The following is a 19,432-nucleotide window of genomic DNA, read 5'->3' on the forward strand; positions in this document are numbered from 1 at the left end:
ATGGGATTTGCCTGCCAAGAGTACTGGAGTGGATTGCCATTGCCTTCTCTGATTCTGTTCCGTAGATCTATGTATTTCTTTTTATGCCAGTACCACGTTATTTTGATTACTAAAGCTTTGTAGTCTAGTCTGAAGTCAGGAGCATAATACCGCCAGCTTTATTCTTTTTTCTCAAAACTGCTTTAGCAATTCAGGGCTCTTTGTGTTTCCATATACATTTTAGGATTATTTTTTCTAGCTCTGTGGTAAATGTCATGGGTATGTGACAGGGATTCAGTTTAGTTGCTCAGTCATGTCCGACTCTTTGTGACTCCCATGGACTGCAGCACACCAGGCCTCCCTGTCTATCACCAACTCCTGGAGTTTAGTCAAACTCGTGTCCATTGAGACAGTGATGCCATCCAACAATCTTATCCTCTGTCATTCCCTTCTCCTCCTACCTTCAATCTTTCCCAGCATCATGTGGCCAAAGTATTGAAGTTTCAGTTTCAGCATCAGTCCTTCCAATGAATATTTAGGACTGATTTCCTTTAGGATTGACTGGTTAGATCTCCTTTCAGTCCAAGGGACTCTCAAGAGTCTTCTCCAACACCACAGTTCAAAAGCATCAACTTTTTGGCACTCAGCTTTCTTTATACTCCAACTCTCACATCCATACATGCTGCTGCTGCTGTTGCTAAGTTGCTTCAGTCGTGTCCAACATGACTACTGGAAAAACCATAGCCTTGACTAGATGGACCTTTGTGGGCAAAGTAATGTCTCTGCTTTTTAATATGCTATCTAGGTTGGTCATAACTTTCCTTCCAAGGAGTAAGCGTCTTTTAATTTCATGGTTGCAGTCACCATCTGCAGTGATTTTGGAGCCCAAGAAAATAAAGTCTGTCACCGTTTCCATTGTTTCCCCATCTATTTGCCATGAAGTGACGGGACCAGATGCCATGTAGATTGCTTTAGGTAGAAGAGACATTTACCAATATTATTTCTTCCAATTTATGAATGAAATATATTTCTTTGTATCATCTTCAATTTCCTTCAACAAATTTTTATAGTTTTCATTGCAAAGGTCTTTTACTTCCTTAGTTTATTCCTGGGTATTTTATAAGTTTTGATGCAATTTTAGAGAGGATTGTTTCTATCTTCTGTTTCTGACATTTGATCATTAGCAAACAGTAAGCAGGGCTGGAGTGTTCACTGGGCTCATGTGGCATGCAATAGAGAAGGTGAGGGAAACCAAGCAGCCACCTCCACAGTTTTCAATATGCCCTCTCCACCCTGCTTTAGGAGCAAGCTAGTGCAGGCCCACAGCTCACAAGCAAAATCTGGGCTTCCCATAGCCCTGCAGTGAGTCCCACCAGCTCTCCAACCAGCAAAAGAGCTCAAGTTCCCTGTGCCAGACCCCTGGGCTGGGTCACCCAACATGTGGCTGGAACTGTTCACTCCCCAGGACAAATCTCCCCTTGTATCATTTCTCTTTTCCTCTGAGTCCCCTTCCAAAGGCACAGGTCTCAACCTGATCACTTCTCTTCCCTTCATACAAGATTCCATGTGGATCTTCTTTCATCCTTGGTTGTACAGGACCCTTTGAGCCAGTTTCTAGTTAGTTTTCAGTGAGAAATGTTCCACGTGTAAATGTATTTTTGATGTGCTTGTTGGGAGAGGTGGGCTCCACCTTCTTCTACTCCATCTTGATTGATCTCAACACTAACTGAATGCCTAGTCTATTTCAGTGCCTCGACTACTACATAACACACCTGCTAGAGAATCGGGAGAATTCATTTTTAGTACTGGAAATCAGCTCTTAAAGACCAAGGCAATGACAGTCAGTATAGTGAAAAATCAAAACCTACCTAACTGGCCTGCCTGGTTCTAGCCACTACAAAATACCAGAAACCACAGGGAAAGTACTAAATATTAAATTCTTGATATGTTTTCTAGAAAGAAGAATATTTTTCACAACTGGACATCTAGCACAGTAATTTTCACAAAGAGAATGCTCAATAAACATTTGTCAAATTAAAAATAAATCAAGGCAGGACTATAAAATGCATAATGTTATGTCACCCATCATTGTAATGTTGGAAACATGACTTGGCACTAAATTATTTTAATAAATCATACATAGACATTGTTCACAGAATAACCAAAGGGGTACTATGTCATTAAGAATCAGGGATTCAGGTTTCCTGGGCTTGGAACGGAGACTAGGTTTGTGGCTGGGGGGGCTTGAGCTGGTGCGGTTCCTGGGCGATGGCAATTTCTGAGTGCACGCCAGTGCCCGGTAGGGGACTGGGGAGCCCGGGTCTGTGGCTGGCCTTCTTGGGGGGTGGTCATGGCGTCTCAGCTGAGTTCATCTGCGGGGGGGTGGGAGGGGGGCATCAGGTGGTGGTGAGATGCAGACCATTTAATTTGGCAGAGCAGAAAGCTAATGCCCATTCGGTAGCAGAATGTGATCATGTGTGGAAGGAAGTTAGTGTTCAAACTGGAGGACCGGAGGACAAAAGCTCAAGGAAAACGTACACTTTTGATATGGTTTTTGGAGCAAATACTAAATAAATTGACGTTTCCTGAAGTAGTGTTTGTCCAATTCTGGATGAATTTATTATGGGCAATAATTGCACTATTTTTGCATATGGCCAAACTGGCACTGGAAAAACCTTTACAACGGAAGGTGAAAGTTCCCCTAATGAAGAGTATACTCGGGAACAGGATCCTTTGGCTGGTATAATCCCACGTACTCTTCATCAGATTTTTGAGAAACTTACTGATAATGGTACTGAATTTTCAGCAAAAGTGTCACTATTGGAAATCTATAATGAAGAGCTCTTTGATCTCCTTAATCCGTCTTCTGATGTTTCTGACAGACTGCAGATGTTTGATGATCCCCGTAACAAGAGGGGAGTGATAATCAAAGGTTTAGAAGAAATTACAGTACATAACAAGGATCAAGTCTATCAAACTTTGGAGAAGGGGGCAGCAAAAAGGACAGCCGCAGCAACTTTGATGAATGCCTACTCTAGTCGATGCCACTCAGTTTTCTCTGTTAAAATACATACGAAAGAAACTACCGTTGATGGAGAGCAGCTTGTTAAAACTGGAAAGTTGAACTTGGTTGATCTTGCAGGCAGTGAGAACATTGGCCGTTCTGGAGCAGTTGGCAAGAGAGCTCGGGAAGCTGGAAATATCAATCATCCCTGTTGACTCTGGGAAGGCCATTACTGCTCTTGTGGAAAGAATACCTCATGCTCCTTATCGAGAATCTAAACTGCCTAGAATCCTCCAGGACTCTCTTGGAGGATGTACACGAACATCTATCGTTGCAAGAGTTTCTCCTGCATCTCTCAATCTGGAGGAAACTCTGAGTCCATTGGAATATGCTCATCGAGCAAAGAACATACTCAATAAGCCTGAGGGTAACCAGAAACTCACCAAGAAAGTTCTGATTAAGGAATATACAGAAGAGATAAAGGGTCTGAAACAGGATCTTGCTGCAACTCGTGAAAAAAAAATGGAGTGTACATTTCTGAAGAAAATTTTAGAGCTATGAGTGGAAAACTAACTGTTCAAGAGGAAGAAATTATAGAATTGGTTGACAAAATTGCTGCTGTTGAGGAAGAGCTAAATAGGGTTACAGAATTGTTTATGGATAGTAAAAATGAACTTATCCAGCGCAAATCTGACCTGCAAAGCAAGACACAGGAACTTGAAACCACTCAAAGACATTTGCAGGAAATGAAATTACAGCTTGCTGAAGAAGAATGTATCACCTTGGTGGCTTTGGAAACTACTGAGGAGAGACTTCATGATGCTGCCAACGGGCTGCTTAACACAGCGGAAGAAGCTACAAAAGATGTATTTGGTCTCCATTCTAAACTGGATCGTAAGAAGGCAGTTGATCAGCATAATGCAGAAGCTCAAGACGTTTTTGGCAAAAACTTGAATAGTCTGTTTAATAATATGGAAGAATTAATTCAGGATGGCAGCATGGAACAAAAGGCCACGCTAGAAGGTCACGAGACCTCGTTCGGTACCCTGCTGACTTCCAGTGCCTCTGCATTAGACACTATCACTGCAGTGGCACTTGGATCTCTCACATCGATTCCAGGAAATGTGTCTACACTTGTTTCTCAGATGTCTAATACGATGTTGAAAGAACAGTCGTTAGCAGCAAAAAGTAAAACTGCACTTCAGGAAGTGATTAACACAGGAAGCTATGAAACAGGAAGGTCTGGTTCCTTCAGAAAATTGCAAACAAAATCCCTCTCTTCCGACTGCGCAGGAAGGAGCCCGGCAGCAAAGCCCAGGGCTCAGAACCCTGCAAGCTCCCCCTACCTGAGTCTTGCCACGACCTGGATGTTCTTCCCCTTTTCGTCAGATGGCTGGATGGCATCACTGGCTCAATGGACATGAGTTTGAGTGAACTCCGGGAATTGGTGATGGACAGGGAGGCCTGGCGTGCTGCGATTCATGGGGTCACAAAGAGTCGGACATGACTGAGCGACTGAACTGAACTGAAGATAGTGCTGTGGAAGCACAGAAAAGAGAGGTCCAAAGCAAGCCCCTTTCTCAGATGAAGCATCCAGAATTGTCTTGAAGAATAATTAGGAAATGTTAAGGCTACCACAGGTACTAAATCGTGATGAAAAAGACAATGAATGTTACTTCAGGACTATGAATTTATCCTTTGAGTGATGAGAACTTGTCCTCGCCAAATGATTCCAAGCAAGAAAGCAAGGTCAGATTTGCGTTTTCCGACCACGGTCCTGCAGTAGCTGTTGCAGGCTCAATCTACGTGGCTCAGCATCCCGCAGGCCTCTCTAGGAGGTTGTGCAAACACCCAAGGCCGTCAGCCTACAACTCCCTGCAGGTGACGCTACCCGGCTTCTCTCGTGCTCAGTGACTGCCTGCTTCCATAGGAGTAGTACTCTGGGCATTTTGGCAGTGTTTACAGTTACTCAACCTGATTAGATGTGGGTCGCAGACCCAGGGAATAAAGAATCATGGGCCTGTGCTTTAAAAAAAAATCAGAGATTCAAATCAAAAGACTGAGGTGTTAAGTGCGAAAATTTGCCATTATCAATGCTGTGGCATCAAGTCACAGGAATCGTCTGGTCTAATACCTGTCGTCTCTCAGCCATCCATGCCCTCAAGTGTACAGTGAATAGAACAGCAATAACTATGCATAACATACTCTTATTGTGACAATCAGATGTGATCATGCATGTCAAATGACTGCAATCTCAAAAGAGCTACCCAAAGATTAATAAACTGTTTTCTGATTGACTGCCTGCCTGCAGAGATATCTGCCTTTCCTCTCTTTCCTTTATTCTATACACTCTGATCTATCAGCACACCCTGTAAATCCTCCAAGCATATTCCCCAACCCCTCACTAAGTTTCCTCACCATCATTGCTTCTTATCAGCAGACCCAGCAGTTGCCCTGCAAACTTCTGGAGGCACCTTCCACTGCTCTCCACGCTTTTAATCTTAATCTTTCCACATTCTCTAATCCAGTGGTCCCCAACCTTTTTGGCACCAGGCACCGGTCTCACGGAAGACAATTTTTCCACCAACGAAGGGGCAGGGATGGTTCAGGTGGTAATGCAGGCAATGGGGAGGGGTAGATGAAGCTTAGCTATCTTACCCACCACTCACCTCTTGCGGTGAGGCCCAGTTTCCTAAGAGGCCACAGACTGGTCTGCAGACCAGGTGTTGGTGACCCCTGCTCGATTCACAAAAAAGTCAAATCAATCTTTTAAATATTACGTAGAATTGCATAGTTCACCTGATCCAATGGCCTCCTTTCTTACTAGGAAAGGGTATCAACTATGGGGTTGGCCAATAAGTTTGCCTGGGTTTTCCCATAAGATGGGAAGATAAAAACCCAAACCTTTTGGTCAATCCAATACTACCAAGGGCTGGTAGGCCCTTCACCTCCCCTAACTAGCGGCCCCATTCATGGTACCAGAGCTGCAGTGCCTATTGGTCCTTCCTTCAAGAGACTGTAAGCACATTCCTAATGAGGGGCCCTTGCATTGCCTGGTCCCTCTTTCCAGAATGGTCAGGAACTTACTACTTCTCCCTTTCTCACTTCATTCAGCTCAAACATCCCTGTCTCAGAATGGCCTTCCCTCCATATTCTTTGCAAAAGGGAGAGTCCTTACCTCAGCACTCTCCACCTTGTCACTCTGCTTTTCCTCAGAGCCCTTATTGGTTCTGAAATTATTAACATGTTTACTTATCCCCTGGGATATAAATAGCATGGGAGCAAAAAGACTCTGTCTGTTCCTGCTAACAACTGCATCTGAGTTATTTACATGGATTAGGGGCTCAATTGAAATGGGCTTAATGGATAGTGAAAAGACTGTTCAATTTCCTTTAGTTGATGTGTTCCGCAGAAAACAGAAGTGTGCCCATAAATAACTTCAACGGCACTAGTAAAACCTGAATGTTTGGATGGCCTGAAAAAGCTTTCTCTCACCTTGGAATTCGAAGTGGACTCCAAGAAGCAAAGTCTGTTGCCAAATCCTTCTGCCGCCAAACACAGTTTCTGTTGTTCTTTGTGGATGGTTGCGGTACACTGTAGGACCACTTCATCATCCTGCAAAAGGGAGAAAAAGAGGAAAACAGTGAAATTTAGCATGACTCAGCCTAAATCAGATCTCGAAGACTGTTATTTTAGTGCATTTTAAAAATCAGAGCAAGATGAATCTAAGAACTGTCCTTCCCAAATCCACACAATCAAGTCCTAGAGCATTTTTTTTTTTACCAAAAAAAGATAACTGGGTGGCAGGAGTTGGAAAAAGTTACTACCATTGAAGAAAATTAACAGCTTTTTGCAATTGACAGAGGCAATCTGAATAGAAAATGGTAAAATACAGGAGTTCTATGCTAGAGTTCTTACACACCGCTTTAAATCATCAAAATTATCAAGAAATGGTCTGACATATTCCTTGGACATCAAGTATCATCAAAAACAGAACAGAGCCTACTAGTAGGCTCACATTGTTCCAAAACTGACTCAGGAAAACAGGTCAATAACAGAGCTTCTAGGTTCAAATCAACCCAAAAAATCATCTTAGTTCATCTGTGGCCAACCTGATCAAGTGCCAGTTCATCAACTGGCAACTTGATCATCTGTGAAATAAGCCTGGATTGCTTAAAAATGTACAGAGAGGTGATTTGTTAGTTCAGTCCTCGGAGATCCAACACTTGGTTTCCAATCAATTAAGTTCACAGAATTAGAGGGAAAACTGTACAAGGGAAGGATGATCCACAGGATGACTCAGTACAGGCAGTATGATCACAGCAAGAAGCATGGGCTTTAGAATTTGCAATAGCTGGGTTCCTATTCCAGTTCTGCCATCAACAAAGCGAGGAGAGAAGTGAGATAAACTTACACAGTGACTGACATACAAAAGGCCCGACATCAACGAGAAATGGGAGATGGCATTATCATTTTTAAGCAAAATATCTCAATTAAACAGGTTCTAAGTGATAAATACCTAAAAAGTCTAACCATTTATATGTTAATATTTCAGTCTCAAAGAAACAGTATACCTAACAGGGAAGTAAAAATAAACAAATATACTCATCAACCCTTTTAATTAGAATCAAGGTGAAAAGGGAATATGAGTACACGCTTGAAGACCCATGGTAGAATGGTAGAGAAGAGGCAATGTGACAAATATATAAAAGCAGAAAACAAGCACTTTTGGTTAACCTCAGAAAAATGCTATATCCACTGGGAAAGTACAGCTCTAATTTAAAAACTTTTATCAATGCCATGTACTTGCTTTATTTCCTGCGTGGTAGCAGCAGTACCTAATAGCTGGCTTATAGCATCGGTCATAGCCAAGTCCAATCTCTTAATAATTACCTTCCAACTATCCCCCCAGTGCTCATTAATTTCCAGTGAGCATTCAATTGTTGCATTTCAAAAGTCAATTGCTTAAAAAAAAAAAAAGCCTTATTTTCATATAATGAGGACATCTGAAGATTACTTCATGTTCAGCATAGCTATAATAAAAAATAATGAAGTATCTTTGTTGCTTATATAATCTGCAAGATCAAAGATACATTGTGTTTGCCAAATAGATGGTGTTAATAACAAAGTGCTGAATTGTGCTGATGTGTTCAATGCCTTCCCAAATCCCCAGTGTCTTTGCTATCTTGTCTCAGTGCCTCTGTGGAGTGAACTCCAGCGTGGAAACTACACTCTTGGGTAAGACAGACTTCTTTGGATACTAGAGGTGATCTAAATACCAGTTAGGGGTCTTCCCTGGTGGTCCAATGGTTAAGTATCCACCTTCCAATGCAGGGGATACAGGTTTGATCCCTGGTGGGAGAACTAAGATCCCACATGTCACAGGCAACTAAGCCTCTGTGGTACAATTCAAGAAGCCCGGGCACTGCAAGAAGGAAAGCCTGTGAGCCTCAACAAAGAGCCCATGCTGTCAGAAATCTTTAATAAATACCCCTTAGTAAGTAATTACTGCAGTGGACTAACTAAAGACATTTTAGGAATGAGAGTAAGAAAATACAACAAGGTACAGGGCAGGTAAGAATGAACAGTGCCACCCAGTAAGCTCCAAAAGAAGAGAAGGCACATCACATTTACCAAAAATACAGCGTATACCAGTCCTGGCATTAATTTAATCCTCCCAATATTCCAGCAATATACTGATCATTCATACAAACAGTTGAGGAAAACGAGGCTCAGAGTAACCTGTCACTCACAAAGGGCTGATCATACTTATTTCCAAGAATTGGTGATGAAACCTAATTTATCTGAAAGTCCTCGGCCGCACATTGGTTCTGAAGGCTCAGGTGACTTTTACTACCGCTGGTATCTAAAGATGTACTTCTCTCTTTAACATGCATCCTCTCACTCATGGGTCTTGGGTAGATTCTGCATTTCTAACAAGTGCTCAAGTATGAGGGAGATTCAGAATGGATCCCAGAAAGGACACTGATCCCAGAAAAGATGTGATAAGCCTTTTATAGGAGTTTAGAGGCAATCAGTAACAGTCGAATGTTAAAATACATCTTGGATTTTGGACAGAACTAGAAATGAGCACATGTAGAGATGCTCATTAGTATGTGGTACAAACCAGCTTATATAAGGGAAAGGAGCAAAGTACTGAACTACTCCATCAAACCAGTAAAACCAGCTCACTATGCAGTTTCCTTCCGATTGAGTACCTCGACATTGTGTGATGAAGCGCCTAGTCATGAAATAACATTGAATTCAGGGAGCTCCACCACCCCACCAACACAACAGTCTGTGGCTACAACTTTCAACCATGATCCCACCCTGATTGATAGAACCCAGCTTGACACACACAATAAGATTTTCTCCAGTTTATCTGGGAGCTGTTTCTATTTTAATTCCTGTAAGCAAAGGGTTCCTTTTTGACAAAAAGTAAAATATACTGAGCATTGATGGACCAAAGACCAATTCACAAACACCTTCAAAGTCCCTTTCATTAACCCATCATTCATCTCAATGCACGGTTTTTCTCCAGAACCACTGAGGTTTGAGAGCCTACTGACTATGCATTTGAAAAGTTTTGACAAGTAGCTATATTTTTAATTATTATAACCAATGTACAACAAATAAATCTGGCTATGGTTGACACATACATATGTGTATATGATATTGGTACACACACTCACACACGAAATCTATCCAAAAAGAAAGATTAAACAGTGCCTGATACTGATTGGATTCAGACAGTTAACACTGCTCAGGTAACAGACAATAAGGGTAAATATGACTTTGGGGGTCATATGTCATCTTCTAATTCAGTCTTTGCTAGCCAGGCCTTGGGGTCCAGAGTGCTAACTTAACTATCATTTCTTGTGTTCTTATTTTGGTTGCATGTGCCACTGGTGTGCCTCAACCTGTAAAAACTAAAATCACCCTTTAATACTCACCACCTTTTGGTATACTTTGTTTTTCGAGTTCCTAGCACCTAGGGCAACAGATTTTGATTCAACTCACAAGAAATCACATTGCAGGAAAAAATTCTACAAAAATGAATTGTTCTTCTGTTTTATTATTTCACTTTTTAAAATTTCAAAGTCTGTTAATTCCTCAACCATGAATGACTAGCCTTAGAAGATACTAATATCTTGCTGTTTCCAGAAATACTTGAACCTACACCAATCCCGAAACAAACATGAAGAAACAAAATTACTACTCTTGTTTTATAAGATTCTGAATAATGAATTGTGAATAAAGAAATCCTTTAGAAGAAACTTCATGAACAATTAGATAAATAGCAGGGCTTAAGTAAGAGAGACATCCAGCATATAGTCACCAAGTCCTATGACATCTGCACCATCAATTATCTTTCGACTCCATTACTCTCTCACCACCTTAGCTACAATCAGATCTTACTTAGACATCTTCAAAATCTTCAGAACAGCTTTCCACACTGCAAACTCCCTTACAACAGTGCTTCACCTTGAAGTCTCATCATCAGCCCAACCATACTGTTTCCTGGCTTACAACCTTTTATTGGCTTCTCACTGGTCTAAGGAAAAAGACCAAAACCAACCTCTAGCCTAAAAGGCTTTGCACTGCATGGTCTATGCAAGCCCAACATTTCTTCCTACTGACCTACCTTCATTCCTATGCTCCTACATGATCCTTGTCATTAAACCCATTCTTGACCCTCTAGCTAATACAATCATCTTTCAAATATCAATTCAAACATCTCTTCCAGAGGGCAGCCTTCCCTTCCTTCAGTTTCCTTGATTGTTACTATGCATTCATTTATGTAATTATGAGAGTATACAGTGTCTAACACTGTGCCTGGCAAATATATACAATAAGTGATTATTTATCATAATTCACTTTACGATTACTCAGAAACATGAACTGCCATGCTGACAACTGGAGTTGCTTTCCAAAACCGCCAAGGTAAGTGACTATTTAATTTCCCAAATTAAGGTGAGCATTATACGATCCCATTAAATGATTTCATAGTTACATGTGCGAGGAAATAGGGCATCATTGGGGAAAATCACTGATCCTATCACATTCATGAGAAATTTTAAGGTATCACAAGTATACATTGAATCACTGAAAAAAAGCAACTGAGTCCTTCATTTCCCCCCCATTTCCACATAAACACCATAAAAATTAGACTACAAATCTTTCCATATACAATCTAAGCTATCTAAGCATACTGTACTCTTGAAAAGTCAAAAAATGCTCTTACTAACTCTGGTCATTAAAAAGTCCCTCATCACACCAAGTACTTCCCTTAGGCTCTGATTAGGCTTATCTTTCAAAATGTCTATCCAGGTTTAAACCTTCCATAACTGATCCTCTCCTTTAGTTACATCCTGATAATTTTGCCACAGTTAGCTCTAACTCAAAAAGTTCACCATCGGTATTGGATCCAATGCTATCTGTCAAGCAGGTCAGATTAAACTCCATGAAAACCAGGTATCCAATGAAAATAAACAGCTTAGTTAAAACCTGAGGGAATCATAACACCATTCAATTTATACCACTGCACACAGTAAATACTTGATAAATATATGTTGGATTGAATTCCTTATGTTAAATGCTCCTGTATTTTTCCTGTGATCTTTCTCAGCTCTTAAGCGTAGAGATCAATTATTTACAGGGGGAAGCCAGCACTACAATACTGCATTCCAGGCAATTTTACAATGAGTAAATAAGACATGATTTCTACAACAAATGCTGCCAAGTCTGCTGGAATGGTACAAGATGGAAAATAATTATCAAATAACACCACCAACAGCTTCTTTCAAACATTCATAACTGAAATATTTTCTGAGGACATAATGTATGCTAGGAAATGTTCTAAGCCCTTGAGAAATTTTAGTAAATAAATCAAAGAACTCTGAACTTATTAGGCTTACCTCCTGACAGGGAAGAGAGACAATAAACAAAAAGACAATAAGTTCACAAATTATGTTAAAGGTGAAAAGTCTGTGGGAAAAAATGGAACACGATAAGGGGATCGCACAGAGTCGGACACGACTGAAGCGACTTAGCAGCAGCAGCTGCAGCAAGGGGATCGTACTGATGTTGCAATGAGGGTGATTAAAACTGTGAATAAAGTTATTAGGCTTCACTTGGGCAAAGACTTGAAGCAGGGAAGAGGAATCAGTCAGATGAGTACTTGAAGGAGGGGCATTCCAGGCAGAAGGAAGGCATGTGAAAGTCTCTCGGGCAGAAGAGTACCTGGCGCGTCCAAGAAACAGGGCTGATGTCACTGCAGATGGATTGGAGTAAGCCAGCAGGAGGATGGTGGGAGATGAGGGTCCAGATCAATACAAACCCTGAGCCCCGTGTAAAGCCTCTGGCTTTTCTGAGGGACTGGGGAGCCTGTGCCATGTACTAAATGCAACCTACAGGGAGGCAAGGAAGAAGCAGGGTGACCTCACAGGATCACTGCAACCATTCAGCAGACATGAAGGTGACTCAGACCACAGTGGGAACAGTGGAGGCAGAGACAAATGATCAAATCCTGGATATGTTTTGCACTGATCTAGGGCGTATTATGTTCCAGAAGCTGTGATAAGCAGTTACAAGTTCATTTCTTTTGTTCCATCATCATGTCTACATCTTCTAGCCTACTGCCAAATAAAATGTTAACCATACTATTTTGTTTTCTTACAGCAAATATATCGATAGCAGAACAAATAAGCTAAAAGAATCCAAAGAAAACCAGTCCATATCTGTGGTCTCACACTGAGTCTACATTTATTCATTTAAAAAATGCAGGCAGTCCTCAGTTTGCACATTAGTACAGGACTCTAAAAATGACCATGCAAAGCAATATCTGGGAGAATTACTTATGAATTGTTCCTTGATCTTTAAAATTTTTCAATCAAACATTAAAACTCTCCCTAGTGTCAGTTATGAAAGTACAGAAAATAAAATAGTAAAACTAATACTGGTTTCAGTTCAGTTCAGTCACTCAGTCGTATCCAACTCTCTGTGACCTCATGAATCACAGCACGCCAAGCCTCCCTATCCATCACCATCTCCCAGAGTTCACTCAGACTCACGTCCATCGAGTCCGTGATGCCATCCAGCCATCTCATCCTCTGTCGTCCCCTTCTCCTCCTGCCCCCAATCCCTCCCAGCATCAGGGTCTTTTCCAATGAGTCAACTCTTCGTATGAGGTGGCCAAAGTATCGGAGTTTCAGCTTTAGCATCATTCCTTCCAAAGAAATCCCAGGACTGATCTCCTTCAGAATGGACTGGTTGGATCTCCTTGCAGTCCAAGGGACTCTCAAGAGTCTTCTCCCACACCACAGTGCAAAAGCATCAATTCTTCAGCGCTCAGCTTTCTTCACAGTCCAACTCTCACATCCATACATGACCACAGGAAAAACCATAGCCTTGACTAGACGGACCTTTGCTGGCAAAGTAATGTCTCTGCTTTTCAATATGCTATCTAGGTTGGTCATAACTTTCCTTTCTTTTAATTTCATGGTTGCAGTCACCATCTGCAGTGATTTGGGAGCCCCCAAAATAAAGTCTGACACTGTTTCCACTGTTTCCCCATCTATTTCCCATGAAGTGATGGGACCAGATGCCATGATCTTCGTTTTCTGAATGTTGAGCTTCAAGCCAACTTTTTCACTCTCCTCTTTCACTTTCATCAAGAGGCTTTTTAGTTCCTCTTCACTTTCTGCCACAAGGGTGGTGTCATCTGCATAATACTGGTTTAGCATGCTGTAGTTGACTACATTAGAAACATGGAGAATGGAAAGTGTTTTATTTATTCAGAAAACACTTATCAAGAGTAGTCTGAACAGTGCTTGCTTTATCCTTCTCATGCTAACTTTCCCTCGGGAACGCACATTTATTCAAATGTCATGGCCAATGGTCATGATCCCACAGTTTCCAGCATTTTCAATGTGATAAAATATCACAGGGTTCTTTAATACGAACGCCTTGTCACTGTCACCTCCTCGGGGACATCCTCGTCCTTTCGTCACATCTGCTTCCCTCACTGTGTCAGGGAACGCACCTTCACTCCGTTCTCTGGCTGGATGGCTGTATTTTCTCAAGCAGCTTCAGTGGCCACACTCCTGCATCCAAAGGTTGCCTCTACAGCTCTATGTTCAATCAGAATTTCATTTTCACCACCTTTTGTTTCACTACCAGAGCTTCATCTTTGTTAGGCAATCCCCATACATCCATCTGTGTAAAATGTCCTGTGCCATGATCACAGGCAGACAAGGAGGGAATGCAACAACACGCTTGCTGTCTGTGTGTGAAACAAAGAACAGACGGGCAGTGACCGATCACCACAGCCTCTGAGAGAAGCGCTGTGACTGGCCGTGGATCACAATAGGCATCTGGTATCTAGCAGGAACTCACAAACTCAAGAGCCAGCAATGGAGTCTGTACTTCATGCAATGACTCATACTGAATAAATGATGGTACATGAATGAGCCATTAAGTTGGGGTATCTGTGCTATTTAGTTCAACGATGTTAATGGCAAGTTGTACACCTCACAACCATGCCAGGTGCAGGCCACCTATGTTTATTGAAAACCTGCTAAAGACAAAGCAATTGGAACATAATATATTTTGAATGTGGAAGTTGGAAAAAAACTGCTGACAACTTATATGAAAGAAAAAAAAGTGAAAGTTTTGTTTAATAAATTGCGCAGTTGTACAACTGGAAAAAATACAACTGTCACACTGGAGAGAAACCCTGTAAATGGAGTAAATTTGAAAGAGCCTTTAGAAACAGCTTTAACTTTTATAGCCACCAAAAAACTCACAAAAGACACTCTATGAATGTGTTCCCTGTGGAAGAGCTTTCAGTTACCACACATCCTATCAAGTACATGAGCAAATTCACACTGGTGAAAAAAATATAAGAATGTCATTTCTCTGGAAAAGTCTTTAATACATATTCTGTCCTTAAATAACATCAGATCCTTCACACTAGAGAGAAACCCTATAAATGCAATGAATATGAAAGAGCCTTCAGGCAGAGCACATACCTTTATAGAAACCAGATAATCCACACAGAGGGGTGAACTGCATTAATATAACAATTATGAGAGAAGTGTTGGCCAAAATACCAACCTTTGTGCACGACTTAGGTAAATCAGAATACCTTGAATGCAAGTAAAAATGCAGACTACAAAAAAATGCACCTTAACTATTATATGTCAAAATGTGTAAGTATATGACAAGAATGAATGGAAATACAGATAAATAAGTAATTTGTTAATTAAAATTACACATGAAAAATCAACTCCAAGGTTGAAAGATTTTAAATTGTGAAAGGCAAATTTTAAGACTTTTAGAAGAAAATATGAGTGAATATCAGTATTACCTTATAATTAGAAAGGATTTTTCAAGCAAGACTCAACACAAAAGGAAAGACTGATAAATTCACCTTCATTAAAATTAAGAACTTCTGTTCAATAAAAGCCACCACAAAATAAAACGAAAAACCAAAAACTATGGAAGATATTTGAAATACATATATAAGATAAATGAATATATAAAGAAATTATTAAAATTATTGAGGAAAATAGAATAATAGGAAAAAGGCACAAAGAGCATTTCATAGTAGAAAAAATATAAATGGTGAATTAACACATGAAAAGAGGTTACAAGTGACTAGAATATTAGTAGTTCAAGAAATATAGGTACGAGCAATTAAAGAAATAGAGAATAAAAGCAAAATAAAATCTATGTTCTACTCTGCAGAGTGGAATAAAAAAAGTCTGACAGTACTAAGTGTTGACAAAAACGTGGAAAAATAGGAACTTTTATGCCCTCCTGATAAGGAAAGTAAATTATTTATATTTAAAAAGAAAAAAACCTTTAGAAAACAACTTGACACAGAAGTTGAAAATGGGAATACCCTTTAACCTGGAAGTTCCATTCCTAGATAAATTCACTAAGAAAGATTTATTTGTATGAGAAAGCTTGTATAAGAACGTTAATTATGGCACCAAAATCATGAATAAGAAAATGGTGCTAACTATAAAATTCAGTAAAAGAAGCAAGAAGAATAAGTCAGCAATAAGATGGATACCATCTGCAAGGAATAAGCTGAGGTAAACGTTTCAGAACTGAGGCCACAGTCAGTGTGCGCTGGAAGAGCTCTCTTTTGTGGTCCCTGCACTGGAGAAGGAAATGGCAACCCACTCCAGTGTTCTTGCCTGGAGAATCCCAGGGACGGGGGAGCCTGGTGGGCTGCTGTCTGTGGGGCTGCACAGAGTCGGACACGACTGAAGCGACTTAGTAGTAGTAGTAGTAACCCAAGATGCAGGGTACACACGGTAACCAAGGATCAAAGCAGAGCTGGACACTCATACAAGCGGTCACAAGTCTTGGAAAAATATAGGAACCATGACATCAAATGCTACTGAAGGATGCCAGATTCCATAAGTTACTAGTTCAAAACTTCCAGCCAAAAGACATGCTTTGCAATAAAACTAAAGGCACTGAAGACAAAAGGAAAGACGTAACATCCCAGTAACGCACAACAAGAAGGTCCGTGAAAGATTCCTGAAACATAGAAGGGACCCATGAACTGACACTAGAGACGCTTCAGGAAAAATCTATTTTTAGCAATATTCTTATTTACGATGATATGATCACATCTGAACTACAGTGTGACTGTCCAGTCCTCAGTTCCGCACTAGCAAATGAACCGAATATCGTTCAAGGTCCCTTCCAGCCCTCATATTCAATGATTTTGTGGAAAAAGGCAAAAGGAAAGAAGGGAATCTTTCTCCCATACAAATTAAAAGAGAGAAATTAAATGTACCTTTCACACTTTTACTGTACATGCCTGTCTCTTGAGCCATCACCCTTTTTTGGTGAGAGAAAACTAGAGGCTATATCATTAGTATCCTTACGCGTTTGTGTTGTGTAGGTGTTTTTTTATGTAAGACCATAGTAATATCTTTTTTTATCTCATGAAAAAAATACAGTTACAGAAGTAATCTATTGCTCTGTGTTGATGACTATTAAGCAAAAGCATATATACAAAATGTCACATAAGAATTTACAGCCTGTGATGACAGCATTAGCTATGTGTCCGGGTAATGTCAGCTGGACATTGTCTTGAAAGGAGTCAGAGATAAACATACAAATATCAGAGATGATCAAGACATCAGACCTCTCAATTTCCAACAGTCACAAGAGGCATCTATCCAAACAGTAGGTAGAAGGCACAATGCTTCCTCTGAGCAAATAAACATGTCATCAATGCCTTTCGATTCTCAGTTTAGTAGGAAATATCACTTCCATCAGAAAGGAACTTTACCTCTTTCACCTGTAATACCCTAAATTAAGAACTGCATCAGGGTAGGATAAATTTATGTCACCAATAATCTCTAAGTAGACCTTTTGGTATTCTCTAACAGTTTCACTGTTACCAACCACCTAAGCCAAAGTCAGACTCTGCTGGTCTTGCCACAGGCCAGTAGCAGTCTTATTACTGACAAGAGTCTTTAGCTTCCTGCCAACTGCGACTTAACAAAAATAAAAGCTGGAAAAATTTCTAAAGAGGTCTTAAATGCCTATCTTGAATGTCATAGAAACGAATAAAAACATAAAACATGATGTAGATAAGCCTTTTTTTCTTATGACGAGCCCCAAATAATGATCATATTTTAATAGGTCTATATTCTGCCTGAATTTAATATGCACAAAATGTGAATTTTTTCCTCAAAATTTTGCTATTTTCCATTGTTCCTTATCTCCATAAGTAGCACTGCCAATCAAAGTAATTAAAATCAGACAACTTTGGAAGTCAGAAAAAGAAAGACAAATATATATCACATATATGGAAGGCAAAACAGGACACAAATGAACACGTCTATGAAACAGAAACAGACTCAGACACAGGGAACAGATTTGTGGTTGCCAAGGGGGACAGGGTGGGGGGATGGATTGAGAGTTCAGGATTAGCAGGTGCAAACTATTGTATACAGAATGGATAAAAAACAAGGTCCTACTGTATGCCAGAGAGGACTATATTCAATATCCTGTGATAAACCATAAATATGGAAAAGAATGTTTATGTGAGTCACTTTGCTTTACGGCAGTAATTAATACAACATTGCCATTAAATTAAACTTCAATCAAAAATATTAATAAACTAAAAAGAAATCAGACAATTACACACTATCTTTCTCATTTCCTTCTACTTACTGGCCATGTTCCTTTCACGTGGCCCACCATCACACCAGGCCCCATGTAACTGACCTTTCTCATGGTTCATTAGACCCTGCACAATCTATTTTCTCCCATCTCTACAGTATCTCACAACTTCCCCCACTTTCTTTGTCACAATCCAGATATATATATTACCTTCTGATTTCTCCACTGCAGAAAGCCATTTTATATCTTAAATTTTTTGCTTGTTTTTCCCTTTACCAGAAATATTCTTCCTCAGGACCTTGGCAAAAGCCTGCTCTTTCCCATCCTTGAGGTTTTCACTTACAGTCCTCTCCTCTCCTTATCACCCTGCCCAGCCTCCTTCTCGTTCCTTTATAACATGAATCACACTCTGTAACTTCTTTATTTAACTGTCTTCTGGCCCACTGTCTTCCGTATATTCCATGAAGAAAGGGACTGTCTACCTTGTTCATACTGCATCCCGAGAACCCAAGGCATAGAAGATATTCGTAAAGGACATCTGAAGAGTAAAAGAATAAATGTATTACTCCTAGGTCTTTCAAAGAAAAGGGAGTTGCCATTTATCATATGCTAGGACTACCTCCTCTCTAGGGGCAGCTAACAGCTATTAAGCACCTCTGTTCTAAGAACAATGCATTTTCTCAGTGACACATTAAGGGAAGGTCCATGTCAGTTCTGTTCATTAACTTCTTTCCAACACAGAGCACAGCATCTGGCACAATACAGTCACAATACAATACAAAAATACATGAAGAGATATATGAGTTGAGTATTGATTAACTTCAAGAGATGGGAATACCAGACCATCAGACCTGCCTCTTGAGAAATCTGTATGCAGGCCAGGAAGCAACAGTTAGAACTGCACATGGAATTACAGACTGGCTGCAAATAGGGAAAGGAGTACGTCAAGGCTGTATATTGTCACCCTGCTTATTTAACATATATGCAGAGTACATCATGAGAAATGCTGGGCTGCATGAAGCACAAGCTGGAATCAAGATTAGGGGAGAAATATTAATAACCTCAGATATGCAGATGACACCACCCTTATGGGGGAAAACAAAGAAGAACTTTTGATGAAGTAAAAGAAGAGAGTGAAAAAGTTGGCTTAACATTCAACATTCAGAAAACTAAGATCATGGCATCTGGTCCCAGCACTTCATGGGAAATAGATGGGGAAACAGTGGAAACAGTGACAGACTTTATTTTCTTGGGCTCCAAAATCACTGCAGATGGTGACTACAGCCATGA

The 19,432-nt window shown here is 40.4% G+C and overlaps 1 protein-coding gene across 1 annotated transcript in view; it reads right to left on the reverse strand.

Moving 5' to 3' along the window:
- RYR2 (ryanodine receptor 2) overlaps positions 1-7,427 on the reverse strand; it is a 582,989-nt gene extending 575,562 nt beyond the window's left edge. Inside the window, exons 1-2 of the mRNA XM_052640524.1 lie at positions 7,398-7,427; positions 6,479-6,598 (exon numbers count right to left, since the gene is read on the reverse strand). Of these exons, the coding sequence (XP_052496484.1) occupies positions 6,479-6,598; positions 7,398-7,427 (150 nt within the window). The remainder of the gene's footprint in view (positions 1-6,478; positions 6,599-7,397) is intronic.
- Between the last annotated feature and the right edge of the window lie 12,005 nt (positions 7,428-19,432).

The sequence above is a fragment of the Budorcas taxicolor genome, chromosome 5 (genome assembly GCF_023091745.1).
Source record: "Budorcas taxicolor isolate Tak-1 chromosome 5, Takin1.1, whole genome shotgun sequence".
Lineage (NCBI taxonomy): Eukaryota > Metazoa > Chordata > Mammalia > Artiodactyla > Bovidae > Budorcas > Budorcas taxicolor.